Source organism: Lampris incognitus, chromosome 19 (assembly GCF_029633865.1).
Source record: "Lampris incognitus isolate fLamInc1 chromosome 19, fLamInc1.hap2, whole genome shotgun sequence".
NCBI lineage: Eukaryota > Metazoa > Chordata > Actinopteri > Lampriformes > Lampridae > Lampris > Lampris incognitus.
Window position 1 is genome coordinate 16,070,686 of NC_079229.1, and position 16,977 is coordinate 16,087,662.

Consider the following 16,977-nt stretch of genomic DNA (forward strand, 5'->3'; position numbering starts at 1 on the left):
AACACTTCATCGTGTTCCTCAAACCATTCCCAAATAATGTGTGCAGAGTGGCAGGGTGCTTTATCGTGCTGAAAGAGGCCACTGTCATCAGGGAATACCATTGCCATGAAGGGGTGTACCTAGTCTGCAACGATGTTTGGGTAGGTGGCACGTGTCACACTGATGTCCACATGAATGGCTGCTCCCAAGGTTTCCCAGCAGAATATTACCCAGAGCATCACACTCCCTCCACCGGCTTGTCATCTTCCCAGAGTGCATCCTGGTGCCGTTACTTCCCCAGGTAGACGGTGCACATGTACACAACCATCCACATGATCTAAGAGAAAATGGTAGTTATCGGACCAGGCAACCTTCTTCCACTGCTCCAAGGTCCAGTTCCGACGCTGGCGTGCACATTGTAGATGCTTTCAACAGTGGACAAGGGTCATCATGGGCACTGACCGGTCTACAGCTACGCAGCCCCGTACACAACAGGGTACGATGCACTGTGTGTTGTGACACATTCCTCCTATAACCAACATAAAAATTCTCTGTGACTTGTGCCACAGTAAGCCTTCTGGCAGTTCGGACCAGACAGGATCGATGTGCGAGGCTTTTGTTGTCTTTGCACATCGATGACATTTGGTATTTTAATTTTACAAATCAAACTAAACCAAACAACACGTGTGTATACGCATGGGGCAGATCAACATGCAAGCATGTGCTCACACCTGCTCAAGGTTTTGCCAATGAGATCTTATTACCCCTCTGGAAAAATCATACTTGATACATACTCTATTTTTACAGAAGGGCAATTATTTTTGTCCTGCTTTTTCTCCTCAATTGCCTTGGCCAATTACCCCACTCTTCCGAGCCATCCCGGTCACTGCTCCACCCCCTCTGCTGATCCGGGGAGGGCTGCAAACTACCATGTGCCTCCTCCGATACATGTGGAGTCGCCAGCCGCTTCTTTTCACCTGATAGTGAGGAGTTTCGCAAGGGGGGCGTAGTACGTGGGAGGATCATGCTATTCTCCCCAGTTCCCCTGAACAGGCACCCCGAACGACCAGAGGAGGCGCTGGTGCAGCGACCAGGACACATACCCACATCCGGCTTCCCACCCCGCAGACATGACCAAGTGTTTCTGTAGTGATGCCCAACCAAGACGGAGGTAACATGGATTTTCAAACTGCCGACCCCCATTTTGGTAGACAACGGAATAGACCACCACGCCACCCGGATGCCCAATATATATAGATTTTTTTTTAAATTATTATTATTATTATTGTACAGCACTTTGGTCAACTCCGGTTGTATTTAAATGTGCTTTATAAATAGACTTGACATATTAAGGCGCACACATATGGCCTTACATGCACATGCACATTATGCATATTTATGCATAATTTTAATTTTCTGGGATTTTTCCCTTACTCTCTGAGACAATACCTACCACTTCCAGAAAGAATTAGGATCATAAGTGCTTTAATTTTCGGTCCCGCTATCTACACTAACTAACTAACTAACACACACAAACACTAACACCACACACACACACTACGAAAATATGAGTAGATTGCTTGCTACCTGTCACTAACTGTGCCCTAACTGCCACTTTGAGGCCAATAGTTGTTCCAACCAAGCATATTTCACATACATGACATTGCATACACAATAACATTAAAGGGGGAGAGGGTCACATTTTCCAGGTTAAGGGGGGGGGGGTCCCAGAAAAATGTTTTAGGTGAAAAACTCAAAAATGCTCAGAATCATCTGAAATGCCGAGAAAAGTGGTTTTTAGCCATTTTTAGACAAATGCATATTTTGCATAATTATGCGTAATTTTAATTTTCTGGGATTTTTCCCTTACTCTCTGAGACAATACCTACCACCTCCAAAAGGTTTTCGGTCCTGCTATCTACACTAACTAACACACACACACACACTAACACCACACACACACACACACATTCCGAAAATATATGAGTAGATACAACACGGATACAGGAAAAAAGATTTTAATACATTGCAGTACAGGCCTGATTTGTGCGTCTCACACTCGATTAGCAGCTGATGAGTGCGAGACGCACAAATCAGGCCTGTACTGCAATGTATTAAAATCTTTTTTCCTGTATTCGTGTTCATATTCCGCTCCTCATTAGTTGAGCACTTATAACACCATTGATGGTTTCGTAAAAAATGCTATATGTGTGTGTGTGTGTGTGTGTGTGTGTGTGTGTGTGTGTGTGTGTGCGTATATATGTATATCTTCCACTCTCTGTGTCTTTGAGCTTGTTTGTGACTGTCTCATTCTGTCTAATTCTGTCATTTTCTTTGTGTGTCTATATTTATGCCTGTGTGTACACACACACACACACACACACACACACACACACACACACAAGCACCAGTGTAGATGTGTCAGTGTACATGAGTGCTTGCGTTGCCTGTTTGTGTATATGATCTGTTGTTAATGGTGTCATCCAACTTGCTGACCTCACCTCTCGCCTCTTCAAGCGCGCTGCCTCTCTGATTGGAGGAAAAAGGTGTGAGAGGATAGAGGAAATCAGAGCAATTGTCTCCTTAAATGACGAACAGCCAAAAAAAGGGGGGGGGCTAGAAAAGAGCGTCTTTCTCTCTCAATCTGATTTGGGGATGGGATATAAACCGATGAGAAGTGTAACATCCCAATGAAATAAAGTGGTTCTAGGGAAGGCTGCGGCCTCATGTTAGCCGAGGGAAATAAAAGGAGGAGATGGAGGGGGTTTACACAGGCAATGAAAGTGCCTTGTTTTGTCTTAATGAAGAGGAGGCACAGAGAAGATGAGAAGAGGGAAGGAGAGGAGGTTGGAGGATGATGGTGCAGAGTAGAGGGCCCAATGAGAACGAGAGCACTGGGGGGATGAGAGGAGAGGAGATAAAAGATGATGAAAAGAGAAAGACAGATGGATAAACCAATAAAACAAATAGAGAAATAAAAGGCAGAAGTCACGAAACCTTTTTCACTACTGACTGATCAGAAAAACTGAAGGTAAAATGCTCCATTTCCCATCCAAATTAAAGTGTCAGTTGATATTAAAGCGGAAGTGAAGACACACACGCACGCACACACGTGTGTGTGCGTGCGTGTGTAAAGCCATGATTAAGCCATGTCCTGTCCGTGGGGCACAATATTGCCCTAGTCCGTACACGTATATATGGTTTTGTTGTGGTCCATGTGTTGTTGCATCTATGTATGCAATGTCACTGTACCGTCATTGTGTTTTGTTTTGTTTATTGTGCTTAAATTAGATAAGGAAACTTTAATTGAAAATGTAAAAACTGAAAAAAATCCAGAAACACAAAGAGCGAGAGAGTAAAACTCTGTGTGCGTGTGTTGCTGTGTGCACAGCATGTGTGTGAGAGCTCAAGTGCACACAAAGTCTTGCATGCATAGTGCAACTTGGTTTTTTTTTTCCTTTTTTGTGTACACCATAGAGAATGCCTGTTTGTCAATGGTGAAATGCTTGTGTGTGTGTGTATGTGTGTGTGTTGTGTTTGATGTGTATTCTTGCAGCAGATTGCATACAATTGCCATTCTGTTTGTCTTGGTCTATCATGTCAGGGTAGATGGGAATGCTGTGGAAGGAGCGATGGAGGGATGGAGTAATCCTCCTGTATCTCTTTCTTCAACCGGCCGGAACATTGCTCTTGCCTCTCACTGGAGACACATATGCTCAGAAGCACACACACACACACACACACACACACACACACACACACACACACACACACACACACACACACACAAATACACGCGCCACCCAACCAACCATGAAATCGTAATGTCGGACCTGCTAATACCGCTAGATAGTTCAGCCATGTCACCACATCTTCTTGTTCAAACACACACACACACACACGCATGCACGAAGGCACATGGACACACACACATACAGACACACGCACAACTTAAATCAACAGAGAGCTATCTGCCTCTTTCTGACAGCAAAGTCAGATCCAGTGGAGTGACAGATTTGCTGTATTTTGACTGGAAACCCAAAAGTATCTGCGGTAGACGTTGGTAATTCAGACATCTTGGGAATGAAGAATGTTTTAAATCATTATACTGCGTGAATGAAGGGAATACAGTGTGATATTCATATTAAAAAAAAGAAGTAAGGGTGCGCAAACATTCACACATCCCTGCTTAGTGTACATTTTAGGGTAAAATGTAATTTACAATAAGAGATGCCCTCAAAGAATTTAATGTTCATAGCTGTGTAACCACCAGCCTTTATTTCAGTATAAACAAAATAACTTGTTGTTTTTCATGGTTTCCATCAGTGGTCTTATGCGACGTGAGAGTTGGACATTCTATCTGAGCAAACTCAGTTATTGTAGTCTATTTTATTTTACTTAGAAAAATAAATGGTCCACTACCACGAGCCCAGACGATAAATCTGCAGGCGGTTGTGCTAGTTATCGCAGAAATCTTAATTTTGTGACACATTTCACATCATTGAGGAAATTAAAGCTTCCTGAAATTAGGAAGTTTCGCCCTGGAAATGCAAACCAGATCTCTGAGAGTCGAGCTTCCTGTTTGTGAGGCGAGTTAAACCCTGCGTACTTTGATTTGTTAATTTGTGTGAATGTCGGTCAGTTCAAAACTTTTAAAAGCACGTCCCTAGTTGCAATATTTTTAATTGCATTTATTAACAGGGCATTACGACCCATTCCCCTCACGCATGAATACTATTTTGCATATCTTCATTTTATGACCATTATATGCCTGTTTTATAGAGTGGCGTGTCAGAGATATTACGGTTATGGCTCAAAGGTTAAAACCTCAGATGTATTATGGGATCACTGAACTGCCATAGTCTGATAACTTTTTTAATGTATGTTGGAGAGAGAGAGAGAGAGAGAGAGAGAGAGGGAGAGGGAGAGGGAGAGAGAGAGAGAGAGAGAGAGAGAGAGAGAGAGAGAGAGAGAGAGAGAGAGAGAGAGAGAGAGAGAGAGAGAGAGAGAGAGAGCTATGAAGTCTGTCATTTTTTAAACTTTGGTTTGATTGTGGCTTGTGATAAGTGTATATGTGCTACCAGTGCTATTTTATTGGGTCAGTTTAAAATTGCTATTTTTTGTTTTCATACATATAAGGTCTGGGTAGATTAGATGGTAAGTGAACAATAATACCCCATTTACACCTGGTATTAAAAGGGGATCTGCATCCGGATATGTTATCCGGATAAATAAACGATCCCATCTTGCCTTTGCAATTACCTCTGGTATTTTTAATGCATTCTCGTTATCCTCATCGAGATGAGATCTCTGTCCTCCAGAGAAAAAGCTGTACGTGAGTAATTTGAGGTGATGGCAAATCAGCTGTAGGGGCGTCCGGGTGGCGTGGCAGTCTATTCCATTGCCTACCAACACGGGCATTGCTGGTTCGAATCCCTGTGTTACGTCCGGCTTGTTTGGGCGTCCCTACAGACACAACTGGCCGTGTCTGCGGGTGGGAAGCCGGATGTGGGTATGTGTCCTGGCCGCTGCACTAGCGCCTCCTCTGGTAGGTCGGGGCACCTGTTCCGGAGGAACGGGGAATTGACCTTTCGCAAAGTCCCGCCCCCCATAGTTACTGTTGCTATGCCCGTCAAGCATTTCAGAACTATCCAGGAAGTAGCCGGAAAACACCAAAACATGAAGGAAGAAATCAGCGCATTGTGTGGGTAAAAGTAACAGTAATAATACGTTAGCTGTATTAGCTATCAATAATAGCTAGTAGCAAGCTTAGCTTGGAGCAGACAGGTATTTTTGTTGATTTTGGATGGATTAAGCTGGCCATGGGGTCTGCTATACTGCGAAATCTATTGCCGACATTGCGCTTCTTGCGTTCTGGGTTTCGGGAAGGGAAAGAAAATTACACCCCCTCCAAACTTTTCAGATATCTAGTATCCGATTTGCAGATCCCATAGGCACACCGTTTCAGCATTTTGTTGTGTGTTTGAAAGCTTGACTGACCGTTGCTAAGGTAGGATTGGACAAGCACCGTTCTGGGGCAGTAATTTGCGAAAGGTCAATTGGGGGGAATAGTGTGATCCTCCCATGCGCTACGTCCCCCTGGCGAAACTCCTCACTGTCAGGTGAAAAGAAGCAGCTGGCGACTCCACAAGTATCGGGGGAAGCATGTGGTAGTCTGCAGCCCTCCCCGGATCGGCAGAGGGGGTTGTAAATCCTCTGTAAATACTACACATGGCCATTGAAACTCACAGCAATTTGCATATGAAACCGATTGTTGATTTTGGTCGTTATGCCACTGTATCATTTATAAGAGTGGGGATACCTGCAGCCAGTTGAGACTGAAGAGGTCACTTAGATGAGTGATGAAACGTTTCTCTCTCAGTAAACGCTGTGTCCAGATGAAATGATTCTACTTTCTGTGGTAAGTGCATAGAGCGTATAGGTGTGTGTGTGTGTGTGTGTGTGTGTGTGTGTGTGTGTGTGTGTGTGTGTGTGTGTGTGAGAAAGACAAATAGACTCCGTGCCACAGAGAAATACCCTGTCAGCCTCCATGCAACTTCCTCTCCCCTCGGCTCCTCTTGCTCTTCACACTGACACATCAAAGGGATGACACATGCCTTCATGTCCTCTGCCTTCTCTCTCTCTCTCTCTCGCTCTCTCTCTCTCTCCTCCATTCAGCTTTCTTCCTGACTATATCAGTGGGGATTTCGATTCCATTACCGCCGAGGTCAAAGCCTTCTATGGAGAAAAGGTGAGCTGAATCAAGGCCTTTACACACCAGGGATGTGACAAATAAATGACACAAAAATGCAAAATACCCGCCTGGGAATATTTTGCATCAACTGTTTTCACACCAGCGGCGATATGAATTTGCGACAGAAACACAGCTTTTTATCACAAATTCATGAGACACAAGGAGGATCCAGCCCAACGGGTTCAGGTATGGTGGTGTGGTGCATGGGGATCTCCTCCTCTCCCCTTTGGGGTTGTGGGAGGGACCTCCTCCCATTGCCAGTCTGGCCCCCGCTGGGCACACTTTCTCTGTTGCGTTACGCCTTGAACCAGCTCTGGGTCAGCAAGGATGGGTTGCCTTGCTACCAACTCTACTACATCCAAAGTAAACTACATCAGCTACTCACTATACTGGTAGCCTAGTTGTTTGGTGATGCTCCTCCACACATTGTCCTCGAGTTCATTGTCTCTAATATACAGGGGGATGTGAACCACAAACAATCAACAGGTCCGCCATTGTCATTAGGAGTTGAGGCGTGACGTCCGTCCCGTGCAGAGAGATGGGTTGAAGCCTTTATTCACAGTGCTGAAGCTCAGAAAAATCAACCTCATTCCAAAACTCTTTTTATTTTTTGCAGATTTTACCCCCTTTTTCGCAGTCATCCTGCTCTCCGAGCCGTCACAGTCGCCGCTCCACCCCCTCTGCCGAGCCGGAGAGGGCTCCAGACTACCACGGGCTTCCTCCGATACATGTGGAGTCGCCAGCCACTTCTATTCACCTGACATTTAGGAGTTTTTCCAGGGGGACGTAGCACGTGGGAGGATCACACTGTTCCCCCCAGTTCCCCCTCCCCCCTGAACAGGTGCCCCGACCGACCAGAGGCGCTAGTGCAGTGACCAGGACACTTACCCACATCTGGCTTCCCACCTGCCGACGTGGTTGATTGTGTCTGTAGGGACGCCCCGACCAAGCCGGAGGTAACACGGGGATTCGAACCGGCGATCCCCGTGTTGGTAGGCAATGGAATAGATCCCTACGCTACCCGGACACCCCCCGGAACAAAATTATGTTGCTTTTTCGCCGCGTCATATTCACATTCTGTGTGAAAGTCCTCATGCCAAAAACAACAGTTTGAGAAAAAAATATAGACATGCAAATTATTCGCATGAAAAAAATGCCCCTGTTGTGTAAAGGCTTTCAAGTGAGCGTACGCTCAACCTTGCAAAACACACTCTCACACACACACACATACATACATACATACATACATACATACATACATACATACATACATACATACATACATACATACATACATACATACATACATACAGAAGTTAGCCATGGATCTACAAACAAACAATGTACACAGAAGCAAAGGTGATCCGGTGATGTAGATTGGTGTGTTTATGTCCTGGAGAACAGGATTCCAGTGTATTTAAATGAGATCCATATCGGTATTGATAAGAGGGGTCCTTAAAATAACAATCAAGCTTTTGAACTTACTTCTTGAGTGTTTAAGCTTATAAGAGTCATGATGATGAGCAAATCTGGCTTAAAGGTCATGTTACACAAGGTCTGCCTTTCTTACTTAGGAGGAAATGTCCAGTTAGTTTCGTTTTGATTCAGCTTCACTTGGTTTAGTTTTGGTTTAGTTACACAGAGTTGAGAAGGGCTGAACAAAGTGAAAAGACAAGTGCACTCACATAACCTCTCCCCTGTTTTTCAAGATTTTGTTGCCAATATCCACGTCAATGAAAACACAAGGAAAAGGGGGGAAAGCATCAAAGTAAAGCATGTGTGGGTTATTTGAAGTGGATCAAGACCAAAGCTTTTGTTGTTCACCCCAACTGGAGTTACTTCATTAGCTTCTGTTAAGTGCTTGTTGTGGAGGACAAATAGGGCCCAACAGGATGAAAGTTGTTTTCAACACATCATTTTTGCTTAGCAAATTATTTGCTGCTGGCGGGGAAGATTCTTTATTTATTTTACTTAAGTAATACTGAATAAATCCTTCAAAGTTTGCCTTGTGTGGGGGTTGCAGGCTGTGTGTGTGTGTGTGTGTGTGTGTGTGTGTGTGTGTGTGTGTGTGTGTGTGTGTGTGTGTGTGTGTGTGTGTGTGTGTGTGTGTGTGTGTGTGTGTGTGTGAGTGAGTGAGTGAGTGAGTGAGTGAGTGAGTGAGTGAGTGAGTGAGTGAGTGAGTGAGTGAGTGAGTGAGAGAGAGAGAGAGAGAGAGAGAGAGAGAGAGAGAGAGAGAGAGAGAGAGAGAGAGAGTGAGTGAGTGAGTGAGTGAGAGAGAAGAGAGAGAGAGAGAGAGAGAGAGAGAGAGAGAGAGAGAGAGAGAAGTAGGCCATCTTGGTGGGCATGTCCTCTGTGTTTAAGTCTGTTTTCTACTGCTGGCAGTCTCCATTTATGAAACATTTTCAAAACAGCATCCAACAAAATGAGGCGCAGGTCTTCAAACACGGATTTCTCAAAATGACTGGATGAAAATCAATCTACTGTAAAAGTCAATATTCTCAACAGTTTTTTTTTTTACTATCCCTCCTGAATATACAGAACAACCCCTACTGAAAACTACTGATAAAAATGTGGGCCATCCACAACTTTAACGATAAAGTAGAGGGCGTTTTCAGAGGTCTATGGGAGAGATGCTAGGCTATTTCATTTTGACAACAGGAAGTGTGAGATCGTCTGACTTCATAGTTCCCTGCTGTATTCTGAGTTTGCTCACGATTGTCTTAAAGGCACAATGAAAGGGACATTGAAGCTGCTCAGTAGACAGTGTGTGAGAGACTGTTATTGTGGACTCAAGGTTTTGTTTTTGTGTTTCATTAGCTTTTACAAACAGATGAGTGTGAAGAAAACAGGCCGACGTTGCTAGAATACAGATCACAGCCGCTGCAGCAGCTTCAAAATGCAACCCCCCCCCCCCATTAAATTAACACACATTCTTACACCCGCTTGAATGCGTAAAGGTCACTTACCAATTAACTTACCCTTGTTACTTACCATGGTGAAATTGTCTTAATCCTTTACGACCCGCCCCCCTGCCAGAGTAAAGAGTCGGTTCAAAAAAAGAAAAAAAATCAGCTCTTATGAAGCTGTCAGATAGTCAGTGCCTTGCTCAAAGGCACCCAACTGCAGTCTTCCTACTCTGTCCCACAAAGTTACATTTGAGGCTGTGAAAAATACTCCTAAATTAAAGGGAAAATTTGCCGATTTTCAACCTTACCTCTATCGATCTGCAACAAGGTTAGCGCATGAAAAACACCTGCAGTTGTTCCCGATCGTTTCTGCATTTCTGGGACCGCAGTGAAAGAGACAAGTTTTGTTTTGGTTTTGTTTTTGTTTTTTTGCGGTCGCCCATTAATGTATCGTGGCATTACAAGACGGACAGAAAAAGTACAGCCTAGCAGGGTTTCTAATACTCCAATGTACTCTAAACACACTGATCAAAAAGCACATCATTCTCTCGGCTAAGCTACATTTCTGATGTTGGAAATTACATCCCAAAACACTTGTGCAGAGGATTTATGGACATTGATATGGAAGCTTGCACGCAATGCATTCTAGGATGTGGACATGCTGTGAGAAAGACTCCGTGAGCAGCAGAACACCAATCCCTCTGTCAATGTCGTACAGTGAGGATTTTATTTCCTCAATCGACTACATTATGCATCAGTACTGATTGCACATACACAAAAGCATCAGCGAATTTTTCCTCTAAGGTCCTAAATGAACTCACACCATGATTGCCACTGCTAGGTTGCATGGCTGAGATCTTCCTGGTGAAATGGATCAGGAGTCATCCAGTGATAACCCTGTTGTTGCAGTGGAGAGAGGGTCCAGTGGAGTGAAGCCACTTGGCTACCAGCATTAGCAGACACTCTTTAAATTTCTAACTTAATGAAATAATCAATGAATCATTAAAATGGATGAGTGGGCAGTGCTCTTTTAAGTTTGAGTTGCTGTGTCCATTCAAGAGGGTCACTTTTAATGTTACAATTCAGAGCGTCGGTTGTCTTTGTTTCTAGCCGAGGCAGCAGTTTGTCCATGTTTACAAATCTATAACAAACCGTCCCAAACTTTGAGGAGCATCAACTGTAAAGCAGGCAGTGTTTATAAGAAAACACGTCATGCCAGGCCAGAGCTGGCGGGGTAGTGGTGAATGCATTATGGCTACAGGGAGAGATGACACACAGACAAGCACACTTTGGAGAAAGGGGAACGTAGATCCTGCGTGATCTGTTCTGCTCTGTCACTCAGTGTGACTGTGATCAGAGCCCAGAGACACACAAAGTGTTTACTGTTTGAAATGCAGATATGCTGCCTCAGCAGGACACACAAAAAACACACATAGGAATGTGTAACAGCTCTGCAGCCATGACACTCAATACTACTACTCCTCACGCCAAGCTCTCTCTCTCTCTCTCTCTCTCTCTCTCTCTCTCTCTCTCTCTCTCTCTCTCTCTCTCTCTCTCTCTCTCTCTCTCTCTCTCTCTCTCTCTCTCTCTTTATCTCCATATCTCCATGTAACATCACTGTCTTTTCCGAATATCACACAATGTAAAAAAAAGAGCACCCCCCCCCAAAAAAAAGGAGAACAGAATGTTATGGTAATGCTCCTCCGGGACGAGAACAATGGGAAAGTTTGAGGCATTCCTTTAGAGATTTGTCTGAAACGGTGAATAATTCTGCATAAATGGAAAGCAGAGTGCAGAAGAGCATCCACGAGGGAGGGAACGAGCGAGCGAGGTAGGGGCGAAGGAGAGAGAGGGAGGATGAATGGGATCAAACAGCGAATAAGTTTGTGTGCACTGACTATGAGCTGTGTGTGTGTGTGTGTGTGTGTGTGTGTGTGTGTGTGTGTGTGTGTCAGAGGAAGGCTGTGTCTGTAAGAGTGACAGTGTGTCACAAGAGAGGTTGTTTGTGTGGGGGGGGGGGTTGTGTGCATGCATGCGTGTGTGTGTGTGTACGTGCATGTTTGTGAGCAGGGAAAAATCATAGTGAGGTTGTTCACCTGGATGCTGTGAGTTAGGGGCCACTGACTGGAACCTCTACATTATTCAGTAACAGCTTACAGACAGCCAAAAGAGATTGAAGGCCCTGTTTAAACGCTCTGTAGTGTATGGTCTAAAGTGCACAGCGCAAGTGCATTTGGAGCGTGTTCAAATCCACTTTTGCTAGTTAAACGGCATATAATCTGGGCACAAAGTGAGGCACGAGGCGCAGAGGGGTTGTACTTAGTCTCTTAATTAATCATAGGTGTGTTTTGGGCATAACACGAATTAAACCACTCAGAGTGTCATCTCTCATACCTTTTAAAAGTCAGGTGTGCTTGCACCTTGGCAAACTGCTATTTAAATGACCAATTCGGCAATTTGGAGAAACGAACGGTTTTCTGCTGAGGAAATGGATCCGTTCGTGTGCCAAGCGAAAGTGCGCGAGCAGACCACCTACCGGAGCAGCAGGAATCCACCAAAGCTCTGATTCGATTGTGACATTTTCTAAATATGTGTTGCGACCGAGGGCTACTTCCCACACCACAATAACCAGATCCACCCAATACACAGGCAACACGCATGAACACTAATAAAGTATTACAAAGAGTTTATTCATACAAGGCACAAATAACACAGGGCTGTAGTTAAGCAGGCCGCTGTAATAGGGCACCACCAGAGGGCAGTCACCTTCCCACTGACAGGCTCAGGCTAAAGAACCAAACCCTCCCCCATACAACACATTACGTTAAAACCCACAGCAGTAAAAACACGGCAATCATCATAACACAGGGCACATCTTAAGTTAAAACACATCAATCTGGAAACAGCAAATTCATCCCACTTATACAGCGGTGCATCTACTCCACACCACAAGGGGGGGGGGGGGTAATCAACCCAATGTCAGCAGGTGGCAACAAACACACTCCTGCAGTTCCTGCCACACTAGTAACAGTCCCGCTCAATATAAAATCAGCCCGTACTGGTCGACAACCTCTGCCGACCAGTACTAAAGTCCAATGTACTGGCCACAACAAAAAGGAGGAGGGTCAACCCACTGTCCAGAAGACTAATAGCAGCCACAGAGTCCACAGTCACCCAATCTAGGCTGGTGACGTCACGTTCCAGGGCGTAAATGGAATACACCCATTTCACGCCGTGGCCATCTTGGATTTTTTTAAAACCAAGTGGTGGGACTTTAGCCACGCCCCCTTCTTACTTCATTGAAAACACTGCGGGAAGCAACATGTCGTACTGCTGTGTACCATCCTGCAACTCCTATCAAAGAAGGGAAAGAGATAAATCTGTATATATATGTATATATATATATGTATATACACTGCTCAAAAAAATAAAGGGAACACATAAGCAATGCAATGTAGCTCCAAGTCAATCACACTTTTGAGATATCAACCTGTCCAGTTAGGAAGCAACACTGATTTGTGACTCAATTTCACCTGTTGGTAAATTGTCTAATTTCCACCAGGTGGAAATTAGACAATTTGCAAGACAACCCCTATAACAGGAATGGATTTGCAGGTGGTGGCCACAGACCATTTGCTGTCCTCATCTTTTCTGGCCGATCTTTGGTTAGTTTTTCATTTTGCTAGTGCCCTCACCACTATAGGTGGTGTGAGGCGGTATCTGCAACCTACAGAAGTTGCTCAGGTAGTGCAGCTCATCCAGGATGGCACATCAATGCATGCTGTGGCAAGAAGATTTGATGTGTCTCCCAGCACAGTGTCCAGAGCATGGAGGAGGTACCAGGAGACAGGCCAGTACACCAGGAGACGTGGAGGGGGCCGCAGGAGGACAACAACCCCGCAGCAGGACCGCTATCTGGTCCTTTGTGCAAGGAGGAACAGGAGGAGCACTGCCGGAGCCCTACAAAACGACCTTCAACAGGCCACTAATGTGCAGGTTTCTGCTCAAACAGTGAGAAACAGAATGCATGAGGATGGTATGAGGGCCCGACGTCCACAATTGGGGCCTGTGCTCACAGCCCAACACCGTGCAGCCCGATTGACCTTTGCCAGAGAACATCTTGGTTGGCAGATTGGCCATTGGCGCCCTGTGCTCTTCACAGATGAGAGCAGGTTCACACTGAACACATGTGACAGACGTGAGAGAGTCTGGAGACGCTGTGGAGAACGTTCTGCTGCCTGCAACATCCTCCAGCATGACCGGTTTGGCGGTGGGTCAGTGATGGTCTGGGGAGGCATATCCTTGGAGGGCCGCACAGAACTCTACGTGCTAGCCAGAGGTACCATGACTGCCATTAGGTACCGGGATGAGATCCTCAGACCCGTTGTCAGACCATATGCTGGTGCAGTGGGCCCTGGGTTCCTGCTCATGCATGACAATGCTCGTCCTAATGTGGCCAGGGTGTGTCAGCAGTTCCTGTATGTCGAGGGCATTGATGCTATGGACTGGTCTGCACGTTCCCCAGACCTGAATCCAATCGAGCACCTCTGGGACATCATGTCTCGTACCATCCGCCAACGCGATGTCGCACCACAGACTGTCCAGGAGTTGACCGATGCCCTGATCCAGGTCTGGGAGGAGATCCCTCAGGAGACCATCCGTCGTCTCATCAGGAGCATGCCCAGACGTTGTAGGGAGTGCATACAGGCACGTGGAGGCCACACACACTACTGAGCCTCATTTTGAATCGTCTTGAAGAATTTCCACAGAAGTTGGATCAGCCTATGTTCTCATTTTCCACTTTGATTTTGAGTATGATTCTGAATCCAGACCTTAATGGGCTAATGATTTTGATTTCCATTGATCATTCTTAGGTTATTTTGCTCTAAACACATTCCCCTGTCTAATAAATAAAGATTTTCAGCTGAAATATTTCATTCATCGAGGTCTATATTGTGTTTTTAGGTGTTCCCTTTATTTTTTTGAGCAGTATATATTCACTAATCTTTCAATAGTGGATAGCTCTGTTCTGACACATCATCTTGATAACAGGAAAATGTGTGGATTTATATTGCGTCCCACATGTATGACATATCCTCATGTGTCCAGTGAGGTTTGGGCGACTCTACCTGATCATGACTACGACGTGAAGCCCCTTTCTGTGGAAGACCAGCTTGACGCAGTAAAGAAACGCATTGCTTTCCTGGAGGATGAAAATAAAAAGCTGAAAAGTGAGCGTTTTGGTCTAGAATGCTTCTAGTGTGCGCCCAATCTGATCAGATTTTACACTGGTTTCAAGGATTACCACACCCTCAAAGCACTCTTCCTAGCTTTACAGCCTACTGCAGAGTCCATGGCGCGATGGACTCAAATGCAAAGGAACAGCCATAACCTAGAACACATTTGTGTCTGGCTTCCGTACAGAGCATTTATCGCTGATTTATCAGTTTTTCCTATTCTTGTGCTGTGTGAGGCAGGGCTTTTTTGCTCTGGATTTATCTGTACGATTCAATGTGTCGCCAGCCACAGTCAGCAGGAACTGTACGACATGGGCCACTATTTGCTCTTTATGTTAGGGAGCCTCCCAATATGGCCTAGTAGAGCAGCAGTAGACGAGCTAATGCCACCAGTATTCAGGGAATTCTACCCAAACACAAGAGTGATACTAGACTGCACAGAGATCCACATCGAGACAGCTAGTTCGAAGGTTTTAAACACCATGACATACTCCCATTATAAAAGTAACACTACACTGAAATCCCTAATTGGGATCACTCCCTCAGGGTCAGTTAGCCTGGTAAGTAATCTATACACAGGATGTATTTCTGATAAGGAGACAACTAAGAGGTCAGGTGTTCTGGACCTCTTAGAGTCAGGTGATGAGGTCATGGCTGATAAGGGCTTCCTTATCAAAGACCTGCTCGATGAAATAGATGTAAAACTTGTCATCCCTGCATTTTTAGGCCCAAGTGGACAGTTTAGCTGTGATGAGCTCACAGACACACAGAGTATTGCTGGCTTGAGAATACACGTCGAACGGTCAATAAGACGCATAAAGGAGTACCACATTTTTGATGGAGTCATACCCCTTTCACTAAGTGGAACAGTCAACCAACTGTGGACTGTGTGTGCTCTCCTAACACATTTTCAGGGACCACTGTTTTAAACATTTGTTAAAATCAGCTGACAAGAAAATAGTGCACACAAACCTTAGATAGATTGAAACATATTTAACTTCATTTCAGTACAGTCCCATTTTTTAGCCCACACCTTGAGATGAGCAATCACTGTCTTAGTTTAGTAAACAATTGATGATTTGAGTTGGTAGTGAGTTCCAGTTTATTGCTACAACAGAATGACAGTTGACCGAACCTATTTTAGTTTAAACTGAACCAACAGTTTTGTTAAAGTTAAAGGACAAAGAATAAAAATATTGTAGATGGGACAATCTAATGTATAAATATTGAATGTACAGTATAAAAATGAAATGTATCTTATTTTTTATTTTATTGTGATTAAACAGCTTCTTTGAATACAGCCCTGTGTGTGTGTCTCTCCTCACTGGCACAGGAGAGGCAGAAAGTACTCGATAAAGAAAAGATCCAGCTTAGTTTTCATATTGTGGCAAATGACGGTAGGTGCTCGAGGTTGGTAGTCCAAACCATGTTTGCTGCTGCCTGCCCCGGCTGCATTGATTTCCGATTGAGTAATAAGGGGGCGTGGCTAAATTCCCACCACTTGTTTTTTTTTTAAATCCAAGATGGCCGCGGCGTGAAATTGGTGTATTGTGCCGTCTCGATCAGGCCGAACGCCCCCAGCTGGCACTTCAGTGTGAGTGTAGTCGCTCGAGGCTCCGCCCCCAGCTACAGAGGACGCGCAACAACAGGGCTCGGCTTCACGGCCTCACCGAGCAGAGGACGACAACTAGCAATGGGACAACACCAACAGAATGGAAATACAACTTCCCTTCATCTGGACGAGTCGAGAGCATTGTAGTTCTCCAGTGCAGAGTAATAGTCCATTCATCCATCCATTGTCTTAACCGCTTGATTATTGCCAACATGTCTGGTTACAGACGCCATTTCAGACGCAGCGTGACTACCACCTAGGCATTGCAGTATTTACAGACGTTGGACAGTGGCCATTTTAAATTGTTTGAAAAATAGTATTAAAGTTGTTAAAATGTTAAGTTTGGTGTCAGTCATTCCCTAACAGACATACTAATATATGCAATGCATTAATATCTCAATTGGGTATTTATCTTGTGTTGATTGATATTACATATAACCCGAGTGTATTTGTATCACTATGTATGTAACCAAGGTATTATTTGTATTA

General features: G+C 44.7%; 1 protein-coding gene across 1 annotated transcript in view; it reads left to right on the forward strand.

Annotated features, from left to right (window-relative positions):
* tpk1 (thiamin pyrophosphokinase 1) overlaps positions 1–16,977 on the forward strand; it is a 188,536-nt gene that overhangs the window by 54,820 nt on the left and 116,739 nt on the right. The window contains exon 5 of the mRNA XM_056299627.1: positions 6,658–6,730. Coding sequence (XP_056155602.1) covers positions 6,658–6,730 — 73 coding nt within the window. The remainder of the gene's footprint in view (positions 1–6,657; positions 6,731–16,977) is intronic.